This window comes from Curcuma longa, chromosome 19 (genome assembly GCF_044706935.1).
Source record: "Curcuma longa cultivar G26 ecotype Majalengka, Jawa Barat chromosome 19, ITB_CL_G26_1.1, whole genome shotgun sequence".
Classification (NCBI taxonomy): Eukaryota; Viridiplantae; Streptophyta; class Magnoliopsida; order Zingiberales; family Zingiberaceae; genus Curcuma; species Curcuma longa.
In genome coordinates this window covers 2295132-2317369 of record NC_133879.1, presented here as the reverse complement: position 1 = coordinate 2317369, position 22238 = coordinate 2295132, and the positions used below count along the sequence as shown (strand labels likewise).

Here is a 22238-nt window from a genome sequence, read left to right as displayed (position 1 = left end):
TTATCTAAATATTAAAATTCAAAGTAACACCGGATCACTTGAAACATAATTGCACCAACAAAAAAAAAACTAATACCAAACAAGAACCTTGAATTAGAAATTTGATTTTGATGTCAAATTCATATCTCATCAAAATGGCATTGAAATTCACATATGGCATAAGAGATATTATGAATGAACTGAACTTATGTACAGAATAAGAGACATATTATGGCAAAATTCCTCAACTATCCACTCAAAGTTAAGAATTAACTATATTAACTATTGAACTTAATGATAAACAAAATAATAATAAAGAAGAATATTAACAAATTAATTTTAATCGATGAGTCATATTTGATAATACAATAAGAACTATTATAATTGTCACTATTACTAGAATTATTATGATTGCATATCATATTTACAATTAATATATTTGTCATCATACTTTGCATAAACTATTTAGATAATTTATATAATCTTACAATTATTTTCTTTATTATTCATACTTTTACACTTTCATTTTGACTATTCTAGATCATTTATATAATTTATATAATCACCGTAAAATAATTATTTTACCTTAATACACATCCACATGTTAAATATAAAAGTTAAACACTCATCTATACCTCATTTTTACATTTTGAATAGTATAAAGCCATTGAGTTGAAATGGTAATTTCAACTTAATAAAGATCCACAGATCAAAATGCACTTCGCGAATTAATATCATTATATCTGAATTTGGACCATAAATGACCAATAGGTAAAATGGTTATTCCATCTTAAATATCATTGTCAACTAAGGAACAACTGAAATAGAAGAAGGTATTTTAAGGCTGTTACTTAGCAAAATTATATGCAACATCTACAAAAATCTTAAATAAAATAATTATGAAGTTACAAAACATTATAAAGTTTACCCTTCTAAAAAGATCAAAACAAACTCTTCAAAAATCTAAATCTTTAGAACTTGGTTTCCTTATTTGCATTGCTCCTTCCTACCCTCTCCATCACCACTCATTCCTTTGATCCTAAGCTAAATTCTTATGCTTTGTTGCTGCTATAAAAGATATTCGATCATTCTGCAAACTAGGGCGCCCCATGGATCATCCATGTAGCAATTGCATTCTGTAGCTACATGATAGGCATTCTTATGGGGACAACTGACGGTCCGAGAGGCTAGTAATTGCATTGTGCTGCCTTGACGCCAACAAATTAACTTAGAAGCAAGTTATCTCTTCAGTTCTGTCGGAAAAAATGAACTGCCATCACCAATACACCAAAGGAACAAAATTAACAAAAATGACACTACTTGGTAAGTAAAAAGCTTTATTGATGCAACTAAACACTACAAGCTGTGAATAACCTAGTCGATCAATCGCTTGTTGACTGCATAATCGCCACTGGCAATGACAAACCATCAAGTCAAGAATCTTTGCTCTACAAAGATGAGGCTGTTAATCTTTTGTGATGGCTTGGTATCTTTTGCCAATTAATCTTTGCAAGTAGGGATAAGCATGTTAATACAATTATCTGGATTCTGCAAGTGCTCAACAGGGCATACCATTGATATTACAAAGATGAATAACAGCATCAAATGATCTAGGAAACTGAAAATCATGTGTCAAGCTCTTATAAAGCAGAGCATTTAGTATCAAGAATAACACTTACTGTGCTTAGCAAGTGAAAGGATCAAGTGATCAGAAAGATAAGTAGTTATGTCCATGAAACTGAAGCAATTTACTTGTGCTTCTTGGATTTTGAAGAACCCCATTGGAAGTAACCACAGTTTGCTTCCGGATTAGAAGCAGGTCCCTAGAAGAACAAAATTAACTTTTGTATCAAGACAAAAGCACAAAAAAAAGGTAATTACTAGATATGTCAGAATATTGGTTTAACAATCACATATAGTTTCAAAGCATATCAATCTCAATCAATTCAAATTCCCAAAGCAGAAAAGGCAAAGGAAAAAGAGGTTCATTATATATTCAGTATGAAGATACCAATTGTTGGCGACTTCATAACCAGCAAAAGTTAAGACTTTAGAGATTTTTAAATTAACTGAGGGAACATTTTAGCTTCATTATCTATTGAGATGTTATACCACAAAGTGGGTCTCTGTTCTTACCATTATGCTATATATGTGGCTTTTTGCTGAAAAAGGAAAATCAAATAGCAACTAAAAGAAAGATAAACATATATAGGGATGTGTGAGAACCTGGGCACGAGCACAAACATAGAAGAGACGACCTCTATTGGGGCCCTCCCTTTTCACAGATCTTGCTACACAAGGTTCGCCATGTCCTTTGCAGATTGGCAAAGTCATCTTCATCTTCTGCTGAATTTTCTGCCACTCTATTACTGCAGAACTGTTGCTCTCCCTCTCATAAGGAAAGGATATCTCTGAATCTCTCTTATCATCATATGTGTTTACACTCGTCACACTCATTTCACAATTGTTCTGTAGATCTTGATTAACTTCCTGTTCCATCATCTGAGATACCTCCTCCACATCTTTCTCAGAATCAAAATTTTGCGATGTTGCATCACGCCTCAAAGAATCATCATCACATGTTCCAACAGTCTTGGGTTGTTTAAAAAAGGATTTCAAAGTAAGCTGAGAACACGTACTATGTCTTGTCCTTTTCTTAATGCCTGTGGTGGAGCCAGACATATACTTTCTCTTTTCAGCTTCCGATGACATAATAGTCTTCTGAGAAGCAGTAAGACTAGAATTGTTGTTTAGACTTGTATAGGGTTTCTGTAATAGTTTCAATTTGGAAATGCTAGGATCTGGAGAGTCCTGAGATGTGGCAATGAATTCCTGCTCAGTGGTTAGGCTACAGCCTTCACTTGTTATTTCACATTCTTCATGACCTTCTCTTGTATTGCTGTCATTCAACAAGTCACTTGGCAAGCAATGATGTGTTACTTGCCCTTTCACCAAAAAGGAAACTGAAGAAAATAGATACATGCTAAATAAGAATTGTGCAAGAAACCTTAAAAATACGATGTTTCGAGAATCATCGAAAGTTTAAACATGTGGGCAGATATTCAAAATAGAGGGTACTATCATGGGGTACTAGTGTACTCAATGAGTCAAACAAGTACTTCAGAGGAAAATATATGATTCTTTTCTCAGCTTTGACCTAATATATGCTTGGCCTCTCTATGATTCATTCAAACACAAATTGTTGAAGTTGATTAACTTACTTGAAGCCCTTAAGAGCATTTTTCAAGAATATGAAATATCCCTGTTAAATATAAATGTCCTGAAATGCACAAAAGCTAGAAATTTGTAGCTCAGTAAAAAGGATTAGTAAAGAGAATGCACCATGGTAGATGAGAAAAACAAAAATCAGTACTAGAAAACTTTCCTGCATGAAAATATCTATCCATGTTAATTTGTCAAACAAAGATGGAAATAATTCAAAGATTTTAGGGCAAGATCAACTGAAATTGTGTGCACACCTATAGACTGTTGCCAACCATGGACTTCAGGAATATATCTGACGGCCAAAGATGGAGTGTCGTGTAATGGAAGATCAGGTATATCTCTCAATATAACATGAACAGGAACATGATCTGAACCTTCTAATTTAATGTTTCTCCCTCCTCTCCATCTGTAAATAGTAATAATCAAAATAGATACAAACAAAAAAATAATAAGTCAGTAAAATCTTGAACCATATTCTTTACCTTGGAGCATTCCTAGAATTTCCTCTTCTAAACTGACTCATAATATCACAGGCTTCAACATGGCAGCTTAAGAAGTTATGTCCTTCGATATCATGCTTCTGATGCAAGCACGACCCAGCAATAAGAATATGGTCAATCCTAGAGCCATAGTTAAATTCCTCGGCTCCAATACGTGGTGAGAAGCAAGTGTATGCTTCCTTTCTGTAGTAGACAGAGATGCAAGGGTGTAAGCTACTGCTGGCTATTGAAAAGATAAGGATAACAAGAATAATCTAAAGGCAAAAATGGTAATTACTTAATGGTTGTTACTCATTGTATGAAATATGACAGATAAAGCCATGAGAAAGAGATGAGGCAAGTAGGTTGGAGAATAAAAGACAAGATAGTTTAATGGAATGGGCATTGGAAGAAAGGATATGCTGTATATATCTTTCCGTCATGACTCATGACCAGCCATATGTTGGCACCTTCAGAAAACATTAGCATGGTGTACACTGATCTATGGAATGTACAGTTTAGCATGACGACAATTAACTAACATGGCGCTACCACTCCTAACATCTTATAGCACATTAATACCATCACTATTTATGCCATAAAGGGTCCATAATCAAGCCATACTGTCACCCAAACATTTTTTCTGGGAATTTTAAATTTCAAACTCATCCCATCACAGTTTCCACCAACACACAAATCAAACTTACAAAGGCACATGAAAAGTGTTTCTTTGTTCAAATGCTATAAGGGTCATAAATTTCTCCCATGACAGCCTCAAGAGCAATAGTCAATAACTTGCATTAGTTTGGGTGTTTCTAAAGGAAGAATACTGTGGAGTGGAAGTTTCATGCGAAGAGTCAAGGAAGTCAAGATCGATTAGCATAGGTGGTGGGTGAGACCTTGGGCAATCAGTAAAATGACACCCATAGCAAATTTCTATAGATTGTCTCCTCTGCTGGACGGTGGAGTTGATGTATATGGTGCCAAGAGTAAAGAAAGTGTTGATTGGTATAGGTGGTGGATGACTAGAGACCACTAAAAAAATGTAACACCAAATTGTTACAGATTGTCCACTCTACTGGGGTTTTGCATGTACAAAGCGAATACCATTATTTGAAAATAGTAGAATTCGCAGAACTTCCAATGCAATTTCTGGGTAAGCTTGTCGATGGATTTTGCATATAACAATAACTCATTCTAATAATACCTGAGTTATTGTCAATGTATCAATTGTGGTCTATGTCTGAAATTCAGATGGAAAAGCTGGAAAGTTTTGATAGGTCTTGGAAATCAGTCAAACAATGTCATGAATCACAAAAAGCATTCATAAACAGCATTACCTAAACAATAACTCATCGTTGTTCTCACCTTCCCTAGTTTCCTTCCCAGTGTAAAATCAAGATGTTTCCATGTGTCAACTATGCTTATTCATAATCACTGCAAGTGTCACCTTGAGTCTTTATCATTATTGGCTCATATCTGTTTGGAGTCAAGACATCAGCTTATCAAAAACAACTCCCTGGTTCTTAAAAAGTTTGTTATAAATTCAAAGTCTATTAAAAGTAAAAAAGTTGATCTTTATTAATTAATGACCAAATTATTAATGTCAGACGAGATAGCGATTATCCTACGGACAATATTGATTCCGTTGATCGACTGCGAACGTCAAATATTAATCTTCTAAACTTGTTAATTCGGACGAATACCAAAAGATAGGAAAATAAACGGCACTGTGGAAAAATATTATTAAACCAAAAAACTTCTTCCTAAACATCAATTAATAAGATACTTATATAGACTCAAAACCCTAACTTGTAAAGAAAAAAAGAAATCCTAACAGAGAGGAAAAATTCTTAACAAACTCAAAATCCTAAAAATCCTAAGCGGACTCAAAATCCTAAAATATAAAAGATAGAAATTATCAAAAATATCCTAAATATCAAAAATACCTTAAATATAAAAAACTCAAAAATTACTAAAAATAGTATGAAAGATATTCGAATCCTCCTGCATCAGTTGCCCCAGATTGAAAAAAACTCGTCACCGAGTTTAAAATAGTGTTAGGTGGTCGTCCAGGAGAAAAATCATCTAGTACCAAATTAGTAAGATCTACTAGCAACAGTTGAACTTTGGAAATCCTCATCGATCCACCCATGGCTCATATCTGTTTGGAGTCAAGACATCAGCTTATCAAAAACAACTCCTTGGTTCTTAAAAAGTTTGTTATAAATTCAATGTCTATTAAAAGTAAAAAAAGTTGATCTTTGTTAATTAATGATCAAATTATTGACGTCGGATGGGATAGCGATTATCCTGTGGGCAATATTGATTTCGTTGATCGACTGTGAACGTCAAAAATCAATCTTCTAAACCTGTTAATTCGGAGGAATACCAGGAAATCGGGAAATTAACGACACTGCCGAAAAATATTATTAAACAAAAAAAATTCTTCCTAAACATCAACTAATAAGATGCTTATATAAACTCAAAACCCGTAACAGAAAGGAAAAAATTCTTAACAGACTCAAAATCCTAAACGGACTCAAAATCTTAAAATATAAAAGATAAAAATTATCAAAAATATCCTAAATACCAAAAATACCTTAAATACAAAAAAACTCAAAAATTACTAAAAATAGTATGAAAGATATTCGGATCCTCCTGCATTAATCACCTCGGGTTGAAAAAAACTCGTCCTCGAGTTTAAAATAATATTAGGTGGTCGCCCAGGAGAAAAATCATCTAGTACCAAATCAGTAAAATCTACTAGCAACTGTTGAACTTTGGGAATCCTCATCGATCCACCAACGAGCACGCCATCGTGAATGCTACTTTTGTTCATCTTGGCATTCCTCAAGCACTTCCCTTCCAAACCACTTTCAAATTTGGATTTTTCATATTCTACATGAGAAGTTAGTAGTTGTCCTCAAAGAACACCGCGTGCTTGTGTAAATATTTGATATCCTTGTAGAAACTCCAATATAATTGCTTCACCTTGTGATCTCATCAAAATAAGAGATGAAGCAGCAAGGATGGTCATCCATGTGGAGTTGACCATAGAAATGCAAAAAACAGCTATTTTGTTAGTGTACTCTGTGAAGAAATCAGCATCACTTTTAGGAGAATCAATTCCTCCACTTCCGCAGCTTTATCTGTCAAAGCAACACTGTATAATCAACACCCAAAAGTCCTTCAATGGCCAAGGTGATAGAATGAGCCTCAGTAGCAACCAGAATAGCAACATTAGGTGCATCAATGTCCATGCTCTTTAATGCATCAAAAGCTTTTCTTTTGTGGGTCTCATCAAATTCTTCACTATTATAGCTTACCAGCTCATTTTTTAGATCACGCATCCTCTCATCAAGCTCTTCATAAAGAGCAAGGTGGCCCTTCTTCCATTGCAGTGCTTGTCGATAGCTTGGTGATCAACACCAAATGATGAAATCTTTCCCTAATTGCATCTTGCAACCTATCTTCAGCTTCATCTTCTGTAATTTCTACTACAAAACCAATAGTCTTCTCTACGTTTGGTAAACTAAGTTCCATACGAACACTTTCCGTCAGATCAGCTGTCGCAAACTAGTTTGCGCCTTCCATCCTCTTTGCAGACACTCTACCTCCACACCTCTTCCCTCCTTCCAAAATCACAACTTAGAACCCAAAGGACATCAACTGCCTTGGGGCAGCAAGGTCAGCGACATCGGCACCTACAATGATCACGTTCTCCGTGGTTGGCTCTGTCAAAAACCTCTCCTTGATAGAAGGCACAACCCCAAAATTTATGTAGCCATGGGAGACGAGGAAGTGGTAGGCCAAATTCAGCAGAGGCTTGCAATGCAGAGGGATGATCGAGACAAAAGCATCTGTTGTGAGCCAATTTGAGACGTTCTCCCTCCATCTGCAAAGGGTGTGATTGCAGATGAGGATGTAGTTGATCTGCTCTATGCCGCCGATAGAGGATACAATGTGGCCCTCGATCTCCTCCTCAGTGAGGGAGCCAATAAGGAAGCCGGCGCTCAGAGCGATAAGGATCTCGGAGGTGGACTCCTTGTTGATGACGATGATCTTTTTGGAGATGTCAAGATCAGGCTGAAGGGCGGCCTCTGGAGAAATCCCTGCACCATCCTCAGCTTTTGTGACACATCTATGGAAGTTTCAACATCCACCTTCCTCTCTGCTACAAGAATGGATTCTATTGGCTGAGGTTTATCATTAGGTTTTTCATCCAGGTCTTGGAAAATTTTCAAATGAGAGTCCATCTTGCAAGTCAGAACCAGTATCGACGACATCAGGGGTTGCTAATGATGAGTTAGCATAAGCTGCTGAAACGCCAATTATCTCTGTAGAACTTGACACAGTATCTGTAGGTTGCTCATCACGTATGGACCATCCATAGTTAGAAATATGCAGAACTCCAGCAGTTCCAAGGCCCTGATTAATCTCTTCAAGATGGGTAGATTCTTGAAAAGAGTCTAATATCTCTTTGGCTTCTGATGGCAGAACTAAAACTGAGATTTGTTTTGCATTTTGATGTGGTCCAATTAACATTGCTGCATTTTGTGATAAGTACAGATTTTCACTTGCAATAATAGGCAAGCTTGAATGTTTCCCTTGAGGTCTGCCCATCTCGACAATATCAGCCATGGAAACATGTTCCGGCTTCCCTAACCAACTGTTTTGGAAGCCGGATGAAGATTGCAAAGGTGTGGGAATTGCATCAACAAAGTTTGTTGCATGCATTGTATTTCCCATGGAGGCAGACTGTGCTTTGAACTGGTGATCTTTTGTAGGAATGCTTTGTATTGTTGCAGATTCCACAACTGAATTGATGTTCACAGTTCGAGACTTCGATCCTGATGGTTCTCTGATCTCCTTGTTCTTGTCACATTTGTTCTTGACCACATGAAAAGTATCTTTCATTTTTTTCTTCATCTTTTCCCAATCAGATATCTTAACTTTGCCCTGTCTATCTTGTGAGCGTCGCAACTGCTCCCACCATGTTCATGCTTCGGCCGGTGAGTTTGATAATGACCAATTTGACTTTTACATGATCGGACACTTCCTCATAATAAAAAATTCTCTCCACTTCGTTAAGCCGATCAATAAATTCCTCAGTCCCATAAAATTCGGAAAGATCAATTGGAAATCCAATATCTTCATACCGTTTCTTTCGACCATAATTTTCGCGATTGTGATAGGAATTTTTAAAAGCGGAAGAATTAGGATAAGAGAACTTACGATCTTTTATATCTTGCGCCGTTAGATGCTGAGATAACTTTGCAACTTTTCTCTATAGATCAAGAATCTCGTCTTGGGTGCTACGATCATGGTGTGAGACTTCCTAAGCCGGAATCTGCCTGTCACAACCACGATCACGACCATGACGACGATCCATCAGATCTGAGAGCCCTAATACCAACTGACGTCGGGCGGGATAGCGATTATCCTGCGAGCAATATTGATTCCGTTGATCAATTACGAACGTCAGAAATCAATCTTCTAAACTTGTTAATTCGGAGGAATACCAAGAGATAGTGAAATAAACGGTACTGTCGAAAAATATTATTAAACCAAAAAACTTCTTCCGAAAGATCAACTAATAAGATGCTTATATAGACTCAAAACCCTAATTTGTAAAAAAAGAAAAGAAATCCTAACAGAAATAAAAAATTCTTAACTTGAAATCCTAAAAATCCTAAACAGACTCAAAATCCTAAACTATAAAAGACAAAAATTATCAAAAATATCCTAAATACCAAAAATACCTTAAATACAAAAAAACTCAAAAATTACTAAAAATAGTATGAAATATATTCGGATCCTCCTGCATCAATTATCCCCAAAAGATCTTAAACACAATTGTTGAACATTGTCACTGACAGTGTTGAATTATGTTTAAAACATTAAGTTCATTGTTCAATATCCTATAAGCAACCTCCTAAATTTAAGAAGAGAATCTCACCATCAAAATAAGGGTATAATCGACTAGATCACATTGAAAAGAGAATTGGTATATAATAAATAAATATTTGTTTTGCAAACAAAAAACATCTATATTAAATGCATTCATGGATAAAGCAAGCAGAGTGAAAGGAATGTAACATTATTTATCTGAATCGAAGTTCTCAGAAAAGTGATTAACCAGCTTTTAAGGAACTTATATAATCTCCTACAGAGCCTTTTTTTCCTTTTCGTTGCATACTGGATGTTAACTTGTTGAAGTGATGCTATTCCATGTCAGTCTCATGCCAGGCCTTAGGGACTTCAAATCAACCTGCCTACCTATAAGCAGATACAAACCTATGCCAGATTACAGCTAAGTAGCAAATCATGCATGAGTTTGAAGTCCAATATGTCATTGCCATTAGAAGCTTTCTGCAGGTAATTTTCTCATTGCAGAATCCATGTACATTTAAGCATATTAGTTAAAGCGTTTGTCAAGTTGCATTCTCCTTATGACATACTTGAATCTAAGCAAAAGGGTTCACCTCAGCACTTGGCATATATGTTTCCAACTACAAATAAAAACATTTGACAGAATGAATTTTGTATACACTATATGATGGAAATCATGGAAACTCAAAAAGTATAGTATACAACTTAAGATTCCAAAACCTTTTTATCAGAAAGAATTTTAGTATGAGGAATTATGTTAACAGCAAACCTGTCACTAACAAGTTCCAATTAATTTAGAATACAAAATGAGTTTAAAACATAATTCAGATAACATAACCAGTGTGCTTTAACTATCAAATATTCTACAATCACAGGCTTGTAAAAGTTTAGAGCTAGATGAAATGATTACAAGTGGAAGCACATTTATGAACAAGGTAAAAAATCAACATCAAGACAACTTTACGAGTTATTTGGAATAGAGGTTAAAATGAAACAGGATCATACCTTCCAGGATTTTTTGACCTAAAAGCATCAAAAAATTGGCCTCCATACTCTCGCAACAAAGACCGTAGCCATTTCCGAAACCTGAGAAAATACACAAAACAGTATAACTAGAATACATGTTTTTTGTTTGCTCAACAGAACCATACACAATGAAGGTGCTCTGATTCTTCTTAGCCCTTGATCATAAGCTTCTAGGTTATCTAATGTGAAACGGAGGTGAAATCAGCTAAGATCAATCACAGTTGGCTTTACTTGGTAGCTATTTTCATTAGACAAGTTAGACTGTCAGAACCTAGCTATATGAAAGTGAAATATCTTGTCATCTATGAATGTGATGGTATATACACTATCAATATCTCTCACAAGTATTTCTGGTTTGGGGTCTATATATAGCCACTTCCATAAACAAAGAAGTTATTTATTTAACTCAAACCTAATTGCATTAGCTGCAAAAGAACTAATCTTAGTATTCATTATTTTGAGATGCTTGCAGCTTTGAGAAAATATCTTTGGTGCTCTATATGATATATTATTGGTACTCTCACAACAAAAAACATGTATTCTAGTTGTACTCCTCTATCCCTTAAAGACATCAACAACCTTTTCCTACATAATCCAACATAAAACTAGTGTTACAGTTTTAGGTTAAAATGTTTGTGCTCTTTTTAAGGTAAAAAAACTTGGTTCAGTGATAATTTTATCGCGCTTGTTGAATCATCTTATGAAAAAAAATGAAATCTTGAAGGCACTTGAGCTTTCAATTCTCATGCAGTAAGGAATAGTGTGATTGCACTTGCAACTTACAAGTTCTTTTCAAACTCTGGATCCGCATCACATCTATCTATCGCAGTGGGAGCAATATTAAGATCTCCAACAACAAATACTCTCTTTCCCTCATTAAGGAGAAATTCCCATCTCCTCTACAATACATTTGAATTTCTTAGTAAAATAAACCCAGGAGTTTAAATGAAATAAGCATATCAGAATACAACTGAGAACAAAATAACATCAAGTAGTTTTGAGTGATAAATGGCACTTTCATAATGAACCACCGCTAATAGTAGGCAACATGAATGGGAAGCCATAATGTCCTGAAAATTAAGCTAGTAACCTTGTCAACTTGTAGCAACAAGTATGACAAGCATGAGGATTCAGTTCAATGAAAAACACTCACTTTCACACCTGGTGACAACAGGTAAGGAAGTCACAAGTTAGTATATAAAATTTAACAGTGAACCAACAGGTTTTCCAAGTTGCTGAACCATAATGAAATATTAGAAGGGAGAGGGTGAGAAAGTAACTACCTGTAAGATCTTGAAGAAAATAAATTTAAAGCGGCATCTTTCCTCATCGTCATGTTCAGCTCGTGGGCCATATATATTAAAAAGTACTGCATCAAGAAGTTGCAAAGGATGGTTTGTTAATGTTAAATAAATAAAACTGAAGTTTGGCATGATATTTCAAACAAAAAACTTGATAAGGTAATACAAGACTTGAAATGAAGTTTATAATGGTTATGAGTGAACAGGTATCTTGTGCAATTTCCTTATCTATTGGATTTATTGACTTATTACAAGTGTAAGCCGTGGGGGAATTATCTTACCAAAATGTCCATGATCAGTGATTATACAACGACCTTCACTGTCCACTTTTAACAAATCCTCCTGTGTGATCTCAAGTTTTTGTTCCTCAATTGGTGCTTCATGCAATAAATCTGTGGGTATATCCCTCTTCTTGGAAGATTCAAGAAGACCGGTAAACCCTTCTTCTACTTCCACTGGTAATGCTACCTCCTTACTGGAAAATGCTGATCTCACCCGGCAGAATGTAGCAACACCTAAAAGATTGCCAAGCATTAAAAGGAGATCGAGTTGTGGAAAATGGTTCAGTTAAAAATGGATATTTTACTGCCTCAACAAATCTAGGAAACGGAACATTGATCATAGGTACAATTTATTAGAGATAATTGTGAGATGGAGAATAAAAGAATGGAAAAACAGAAAAAAAAAATTGGGGTTTGGGTTTTTTTTATGTTATCATTTTAGGATATTTAATTTATAGGGTTTAGAGTTTAGGATTTAAGGTAGTTAATTTTTTCCCTCTTTCATTTTTTTTTTTGTCAATTAATTATTTTCTACCAGTAATTTCTTTCTCTCTTTCATCTGTTTCTTTTCCTCCTTCATCTGTTTACAAAATAAACAACAAAGACTAAGGATTGTTCCATAGATTAAGGAAAAAAAATTCTTTAAGGATGAAAATGAAGACGATAACAACAACCAAGCTTTATCCCACTAGAGTTATATAGATCCTTCTATGTCATTGGGATCTATCCCCTACTATATCATCATCTATACTTAAATAAATTTTATCTTATTTTATTATTACTAACCAAGTCTTTTTGGTCTTCCTCTTCCTCGTTTGATGTGTGTATTTGTCATAGTTTCACATCACCTAACTGGAGCATTTATTGGTTGTCTAAATGCATATTATATCATCTTAAACGTGTCTCTCGGAATTTTCCCTCAATAGATGCAACTCCGACTTTTTCTCTAATGCTTTCATTTCTTATTCTGTCCATCCCCGTATGTCCACACATCCACCTTAATATCCTCATCTCTGCAATTCTCATTTTTTGCTCATATGCTCGAGTTACAGCTCAACATTCAGCTAGCAAGTCTAACTGCCATTTTATAAAACTTCCATTTAAGTTTTAGAGGTCCTTTACGACATATAAAACACCTGTTCTCCTCCATTTCAACTATCCTACTTATATTATATGTAAGACATCTCTCTCAATCTCTTGATCGTCTTGCAAAAATGATTCTAAATAATTAAAGCTCTCAGTTCTAAACAACTCGTCATCTCCTATCTTAATAATTGTTTTATTATGTCTAATATTGCTAAACTTAAATTCCATATATTCTGTCTTTCCTCTACTAAGTCTAAATCTTTCACTTCTAATGTTTCCCGCTAAGATTCTAGTTTAGCATTTACTCCTTTACATGTTTCATCTACCAAAATAATATTATCTGCAAACAACATGCAGTAGAAATAATATGCACTAACCAAAGGAGTTCTCTGTGAGAAATCTGTCTTGAATGATATTGATGAAGTAACAAACCTTTTGAAATGTATTCCAAATCTAGTAAATGTAATGAAAAGTAATTTACTTGATCTAAATATTACTTTTGATATAACCATGCAGAGTATGGAGCAGAGTATGGAAAGAGAAGATCCATGTAGCAAACATATAAATAGATGAGAACGACAACTTGACATGGTGAAGAGTGATATACTGAAAATTTTCAAATTCTATTAAGGAGATAAACTAGAGAAGATGATTTGCATATGTCGATAGCACAATGTATGTAGGCTAAGCTCTAGGAAATTGGTGAATATAACAGTACAAAACAGTTCTATCCTTTTTTTAAAAAAAGAAAAGAATGACAACTAGAAAACAGTTGCACTGAATAATATGGATCAGAAAAGGAAAAAAAATCTAACAGCAGATGAACAAACTGAATTTGATTGAAGAGAACACTTATCTAGTCAACAGCTTATGTCAAAGCTTAGATTCTATGACCAAATAGGTGAGAACAACAATAAGCTGTGTGTGTCCCTAGTATTTGGCATGAGCTGTATAGAACTCATCTTTCCATTGAGCTCTACGCAAGAGTATATCACAAGTAACATTTGAACTTCTTAATCACTTTTAATTACATCCCAACAGTGCTTCCTTTTATCAGCAGATCATCAACTCCAATCAACTTGTGTAACTACAAAATCTATAGCTGTTTTTATTTTCTCTCATTTTATAATCTATTGGAGCTACATAAATTTTGGACACTTTTTAAATTTATCCTATCAATAACCTCACATATTATCATAGCATTCTCAAACTCTGGTATACTTTTTGTGTGTATTATTTTCTTATTGCCCAACTCTCTACCCTAGTCTTGTAAACCTACGGAGCACACAATTATCTATAACAAACTAGGTCTTCCTTGCCTATAAAGGAGTTCAAGTGAAATGATTATCCTTTAGATTCACAACATTATAAATTCTTGCAAGTGTCTCACATCTTAGTAGACCAATAAGACATGAACAAAAATCAAAAGGACGCCTCTTATTTTTGTTATCATCAAAAGGATACCCTTGTTCAAAAAATATCAAAAGGGTGTCCATCCTATTTTTCCATTTCAAAATACATTTGTGTCAATACTATTCTAGCAACTTTGATCAAATTTGCTACAACATGCACAAAATACTTTGAAAATTTTAGTCAAAATTGTTTCAACATTGGTCAAAACTACTCAAATATTGATAAAAACTGTTCTAATTTTGTAAAACTGGTCCAACTTGTCAAAATTGATCTTGTACTATTGGAGCTGTGACAAAGCTACTACAATTTTTGGAGTAGTTGACCAAAATTACTTGGAGCAGCTTTGGCTAAAGCTGCTCCAGTTGTAGTTGTAGCAGTTTTTAAAGCTGCTACAACAGTGCTATTTAGGGATGAAAAATAGAATTGGGTGCTATTTTGATTTTATTTTATTTTTCAAAATAGGACACTCTTGATGATAACAAAAATAAAGGGGGCCCTTTTGATTTTTTTCCCCCCATAAGATATTATCTGAGCTATCATCATAAGTTAAACTAGAAATTAAAAGGTAATTTCCAGACTACTGAATAAATATCTAGATTAATATACCATATAAGATCTTACCGGAATAGCCCAAACGTCCTCTTTTAGAAGTACGAGTGCAAGAAACAAAAGCTTCATACCCCTCTGCCATGGTTAGATCTACAGATAACTCACGTCTTGATAACTTGGTTTCCTGCCACAGAAAATCAGGTTACTTCAGAGAAGAGATTCCAAATTATAGAGCCAACTAATAATCTTCACCTTTTATGTAACCAGCAGATTTTCTAAATCTAATAGAAAACAGACTAAGTACACAATAGCATTGGTAATACTAAGAAGCAAATGCAGTTGAGTAAAGCCGATAGTAATCTTCATCTTTTATGTTACCGGCAGATTTCCTAAAGCTAATCAAAAGAACATTATAATCAAGAAAGAGTATAAGGATACATTTGCATCAGTATATTGAGAAGCAAACGCAGTCAATTAATGTATACTTTTGTACCATGCAAACATGCCAAGATATAAGAGTCCTGCATGCAATAAGTGTTGAAATAGATTTTTCATTGATTATACAGTGTTACAATCTTGCCAACCTCCAAAAAAAAAAAATTAAAAGATTTCTTAAAGACACTACATTGTTCATTTTCAGTTAAAATTAAAACAACAAATTTGTGGCTCCAAGTGTATATAATATGGCTGGTTGAATTCTGTCAACCAACAATTTTTTTAGCAAGAACTTCTATTGCAGTGACTTCCTGAAAATTCTGTTATTCTAAGCATGCATTTGATGGTGCATTGAATTACAGTGATACATACATATATATATATATATGATAGTGCTTGGTTAACAAAATAAATACGAGCATGTAGATATCAGTCCAAACAGTGTTAAACCATGACTAAATAAATAGTTATCTATTTCTGAACGTTCGCTATTGTTTTATCTGAAACTGCATGAGAGAATCATCAAATAGTTCGCCTATTTAAACAGATGAACATTATTTTTACAAAGTCATGTGTTTAATTTATCAAAATATTCGATAGGCACTACCGTGCTAGGAAATTGATTTCCATAGATTCTTTCTTAGACTATAAATTACATTTGAAAAAATTAATAATAATCTTTCCCTTTGTGAACTGATAAATCAAAATTTCTGTATTATTCTCTATCATTGGGGTGAAACCAGTCAAGTAAACGATGCCTAATATTAGACTTTTGGCAAGTATATTAGCATTTTTGCTACAAGATGATAGGTCTTTTCTTTGAGATTTTTATGCTCCATGTTCTACGAACAGTCAAGAATGTCCTCCTAGCCAGAGCTGAATATTTAGTCTTGAAGAGAGTGCCTTCAGCATGGCTACACAAAAGTAGAAGCTGAATTTGTACTCTTAGAGACGTTCTTATTGTATCATCATTAAAGTCTTCTCATTTTCAGTGTCAGGAATCAGGATACTGAGCCAAATTGTGAGGCTTACACAATATGGCAGGAGAGATCATGATTGACCAAGAACCACACATTACAAGAATCCATTATGAGTCTCTCAAATTACATCCTAAATGCTTTGTAAACGACCATGCTGCTTCTTGTGTCTCTTCAATGTACAATGATAGTGATACAATCAATTACGTGAACTTTTTTCATTGACAATGTCTAAACATTGTGTCAAATGCCCCTGAAACTTTATAATAATCTTCTTGGATTCTTTTTCAACGTCATTGGATGATTCTGCACTTTTAGTGCCAGATTCATTAATGAACTCATACTCCATGCACACATCTATTAAGGAGCCCATGGCAAGAAAATATCTAATAGAACTTTCTCAATGTTTGATTCTTTTCAAATTATATGTTGGGAGTTTTGATTACAAAAACTAAAAATAAACATATGATTCAGGTTTTATTTTTTTATAGTTTTAATTTTGAATTTTTTTTATCACTAATAGGTCTCATCTCTTAGAAAGATGCAATCCCACTGAATATTCAGGGATAGCTTAAAGAGACATTTACTCTCTATAGAAAAGGATAGTCAATTCATTATCATGATGTACTATCAAGTCAGTCCTGATAGAGGATAATCAAGTGTCTTCTCTAATGTCCTCCCACCATTCTTGTTCGATATTTTAAGTCTAAATATTCTTATGGTGCATATATCGAAAGAACATAATGGGTGTTCAAACAAACGTGCTGACAATACAGGTAACAAAGGTTGTGTTATTGGATGAAAGATCGGAATCAAACTTGCACACATAAATTCTTTGCCTTAGGACTATGCTTTCGGCTTGCCTCTAGATTCTTTTTTCTCTAATATTTCTTATTTATATCCATTAAATTTGTAGCTTGATTTATTATCTCTCTTAATCAGAATGGGTTGCATGCAATTTCATTCTTTATAATGTAATAGAATCTAAATTTGGTTCCAACAATCTCAAGGCAAAGAAGATTACCAATTTTGAGATAATGAAAAGGTGGTCCATAAATATTATTGATGAAGGTGATATTCTGCCTTGATATTTATTTTTTATTATTCTGCTTCTGTTTGTTTACTACTTAAAGTAGAAGAATAGATGCATGTATTCTGTATCTGTTTAGGAATACAATGCACAAGTTACATTCATACAACAATTCTATAATAGTAACTAAACATTGTTAAGTATGAGTTACTTTTTAGTGTGACAATCCAATAGTATTGATTCATCTAGCGCTAGTATGATTACTTTCAAGTAAATTATCAACAGCAAAATAAAAATGTCATAACATAATTGTAGAGTGAAATGAATGATCTGTTTCCAAGGTCCGGTTAGGATTTTTGAGAAGTGATGATATTACACTAATCCTTCGACACAAAATTCAGAAGAAAAAAAAAAGGAACAAATAGTTTGGGATATTATACAAGACCTTTCTTTCTTACTAGTTAAATAACTGTCATGGATAAAATGTTGCTCAAAGTACAGGCAGGGTGCTAAGCTTACTCCATGGGAAAGATAAGATGCAAATTTATATCAAGCTGGTGGTGTCACAACACTCTTTGACATCACAGCAAGAAGTTGAGATTCACAACACTCTTTGACATCACAGCAAGAAGTCGAGATTCACAACACTCTTTGACATCACAGCAAGAAGTCAAGATGGCAACAGCACCTCCCTGCTCAACTATGGCAGAGCCACCAAACTGATGGCATTCGATGATACCAAAGTTGAGTATAAGGCCTGCTTACTGCTGGCACCACCAAAGTATTGCACTTCTTCGTGCTGCCACCAGGGAGCAGGTACATCAACATAGGGCTTCTTCAAAGCGGTGGGACATGGGGCGTTCGCCCCAATCCATGGTGGTGGCACTCAGGGGCATTCGCCCCAATCCATGGTGGTGGCACTCAGGGGCGTGCATGCATTCCACAAGGGAGACAAGACAACAAAGGTGCCGTTCTACACAACACATGGAGGTTGGTGATGCACTCCTGAAACTTTGTCTGGTGCTCTATATTAGTATCTTTGAACATCAAAGAACAATAAGCGCAACAAGCGGCCACAACTGTCACCTACATGACCAATGCACCATAGCAATGCCAACAACTGCGACATTTCGATTCAGCAAGGGAGATAGCGATGCAATTTCTATCATCCAAAACAAACAAAAGCCTAGAATTTTTAACATTGGCAGCCTTCCGCATTAATGAATTGGCTGGATTAATTAGTTAATCAATTCAATCTAGCACCAAGGTCATGTATGATGTCAAAGGTGCTTTACTTTAATTTTGCATCTTTAATTTAATTATTGCATTATTTTAAAATGTAGATGCTGTTGCAGTTGCATGATTTTTCTGGCATTGCTTATAGTATAAGAGATTTGCAATTGATATTAAGATGAGTAATCAGTTAGTGTATTCAATAACAAATGTAACATCCAATGAATATCAATACACAAAGTGAAGTGCAGTTGAATTAATATTCGTCCTTGGTAATTTTACTCACTCATCATAGTTCTTCATGTTTTTTATTAATTATCTCACAAATTTTATTAGATTGTTGAAGGAAAAGAAAGTTGTTAGTGTAACGTGGAGAGCTTGCAGATGCAATCCAAATTATAGATAATTAAACACCCTTAGCACAATGCATTTTAATTCAAGAAAGATGCATGATATATATATATATATATATATATATATATATATATATATATATATATATATATATATATATATATATATATATATATATATATATATATATATATATATATATATATATATATATATATATATATATATATATATATATATATATATATATATATATATATATATATATATATATATATATATATATATATATATATATATATATATATATATATATATATATATATATATATATATATATATATATATATATATATATATATATATATATATATATATATATATATATATATATATATATATATATATATATATATATATATATATATATATATATATATATATATATATATATATATATATATATATATATATATATATATATATATATATATATATATATATATATATATATATATATATATATATATATATATATATATATATATATATATATATATATATATATATATATATATATGCATTTTGTATCATAGAAATGCAGGGTTTATTGCATATGATAACTTTGCCGCCATATAGAAAATGTGGAAGTGTAACATGCATGCATTTTTCAATGGTTATCTGTATGCTTATGTTGCAACAACTGATGTTTTAGTTCCCCACTGTTAATTGCCTATATAAGGGTAAAAGCAGGATTAAAATCTTTTTTATTCTTTAGAAAAGAAAATGTAGACAATAATAAGACTAAGATCTTGACATGAACCCTTATTGAAGGCGATATAGGATTAGCTGCGTGAAACCAATACTTAACTAAGATCTTGGATTCATGATGAGGCCTCATTAGGCTATGTAGGGCTGGCTTGTGAAGGAAATTTGAGGATTTGTCCATAATGAGTTTTCTTACGATGGCAGCCCAACCTCTATCATAGGCAAACTCTTGAACTAGGTTCAATGGTAATAACAAGGTGACTAGCTGACCAAAGGTGTACATTTATACAAAGAGAAAATCTGACATAAGAAAAACACTTACTGTGCTGAATGTCCAAAATACTGACCTTCCACTTTCAATTCTTCATATGATGGTAAGTACTAGTATGTATAGGGATAGGATAAATTTCTAGATAACTCTTAAAAAGATTTGATGTAGTATTATTGTGAGATGTGACTCTAGACACATTTGTAATAGGGCTTTACTATGGGGGTATCCACATATCATTGCAACTAGGAACCAGACCCACCAAAAGCCCCCACGAAAAGTCAAGGCATTGCCTATGGTTGCTAATGCATCAACTCATGATATACACTCTTGTACTACTCCAATCAAAATAAAGCCACAATGGGCGACATTTAATATTTAGTTCACCTGGTTCCTTCTAATAGATGATCTAGTAGTAAGTAAAGGTTCAAACTTTTAAAATCCTCCAATAACCAATAATTTAATTACTTCTTCTTTTTTGAATCTTGACTTTTCTAGGGGGCTATTAGCGTTTTCTAATTTAAAATAAAAATATTAATTGAAATTTTATTTATTATTTTAATTTTAAATTTTTATTAATAATAGTTACCATAAGAAATGAGAACATACGAGGATATACAGCATAAAAAATGAGAACATTAGAGAAAAAATCGGAGTTGCGCCTATTAAGAGAAAACTCTTAGAGATGCGTTTAAGATGATATAAACATGTACTTAGGCAATCAATAAATGTGAGATCAAGATAAATACACACATTAATCGAGAAAGAAGGGAGATAAAAAAACTTGGTTAGCAATGATAAACCAAGATAAAGTTCATTTAATTATAAATGAGGATTTAGTAAGCGATTGAGCCCAATGATATAGGAGGATCCACCCCATTTATTGGGATAAAGGCTTAGTTGTTGTTGTTAATGTAATAGTTATAAATCTATTCAATGGATGTTTTAGATATGCATTTGCTTTTACAAAAGAATTAATCTACAGGTCGTGATGTACCATTGATAAGTTCTAATCAAGAGAATTATCAACAGTCCCCTTTCCTTCTCCCTTACTCTTATTCGATAAGTTAAGTGTGTATCCTTGGGGTAGATTATCAGAATAAAACTCGTAAGAACGGATCGAACCTTTGCCCTAGAACTCTGCACTTCCAAAAAGCCTTCAGATTCTTTTTCTCTAATATAATTTATTTATATGCGTTAAATCTGTGGCTTCATTTATTACATCTCTTGATCGGACTAGACAACGTGCAATTTTATTCTTTATAATTTGATTGAATAAGATTCCAGTTCCAACATTACACCCGCGCAGCCAGAAAATTAAGTTATACCACCAATAATTACAAAAATAAAAGACGCATACAGCATAAGAAAGCGAAATATAAATCACTTGACCTAAGATCTGCAGCAGCAGCCGCATAGAAACACTAACACTTAGAAAGAAGAATCCAATGAAGAGAACGCAAGAAAAGAGAGAATACGAAGGTAAACCAAAGGTACCTGGAAGCAGATGATGTCGGCATCGAGCGAGGTGAGAAGGCGAAGGAGGGAGCCGTGCTGAGCAACACGCTGCCTGAGCCCGTTTACGTTGTACGTCACTATCTTCATCCGTTTCCCCCGAAGTCTTCACGTTAGATCGGAATCTAGAGAACGATGTGGGAGAACGGCGTCGCACTCCCGCCGGAGAGAAGGGACAGCCAGCGACAGGCAAGTTTATCAACTCACCCCTCGAATTCGTAAGAATTAACCAACGGCAATTTCCAGTATGGCACCTAAAATAATTGGTTTTTACTAAATCACATCTTATTGATTATTTTTTCAAATTACTCCTTCAATAATTTTCTTCCAATTTTATCGTGAACAGACAAATTATAGTGTTGTGTTTAAATAAACATCTATTTATATCGGACGAAATTCACATCTTAATTATTAAAAAAAATTA

The 22238-nt window shown here is 33.8% G+C and overlaps 2 protein-coding genes across 2 annotated transcripts; both read right to left on the bottom strand.

Annotated features, from left to right (window-relative positions):
• Window positions 1–803: 803 nt before the first annotated feature.
• LOC141812575 (DNA-(apurinic or apyrimidinic site) endonuclease 2) lies at window positions 804–21981 on the bottom strand. The gene is made up of 12 exons (XM_074700583.1): window positions 21797–21981; window positions 15307–15418; window positions 12187–12420; window positions 11888–11973; window positions 11388–11503; window positions 10584–10664; window positions 3687–3887; window positions 3459–3610; window positions 2206–2942; window positions 1659–1802; window positions 1340–1527; window positions 804–1232 (listed from the first exon to the last, which is right to left on the bottom strand). The coding sequence occupies exons 1-10, from the start codon at window positions 21902–21904 to the stop codon at window positions 1728–1730; spliced, it is 1902 nt and encodes a 633-aa protein (XP_074556684.1). The 5' UTR covers window positions 21905–21981; the 3' UTR covers window positions 804–1232; window positions 1340–1527; window positions 1659–1727.
• On the bottom strand, window positions 7905–8435 carry LOC141812435 (uncharacterized). Its single transcript, XM_074700427.1, has one exon. It carries the CDS (start codon window positions 8433–8435, stop codon window positions 7905–7907), a length of 531 nt encoding a protein of 176 aa, XP_074556528.1.
• Window positions 21982–22238: the final 257 nt, after the last annotated feature.

What these genes read in the sequence shown, in the direction of transcription:
- LOC141812435 (XM_074700427.1), bottom strand. Translation starts at nt 8,435, where the DNA reads ATGGGAAATACAATGCATGCAACAAACTTTGTTGATGCAATTCCCACA.
- LOC141812575 (XM_074700583.1), bottom strand. Translation starts at nt 21,904, where the DNA reads ATGAAGATAGTGACGTACAACGTAAACGGGCTCAGGCAGCGTGTTGCT. An exon ending in AGGTCAAAAAATCCTGGAAG is followed by an intron (nt 3,888 to 10,583) that starts GTATGATCCTGT and finishes TGTCTACTACAG; the next exon opens with AAAGGAAGCATACACTTGCT. An exon ending in AATTCTAGGAATGCTCCAAG is followed by an intron (nt 3,611 to 3,686) that starts GTAAAGAATATG and finishes TACTATTTACAG; the next exon opens with ATGGAGAGGAGGGAGAAACA.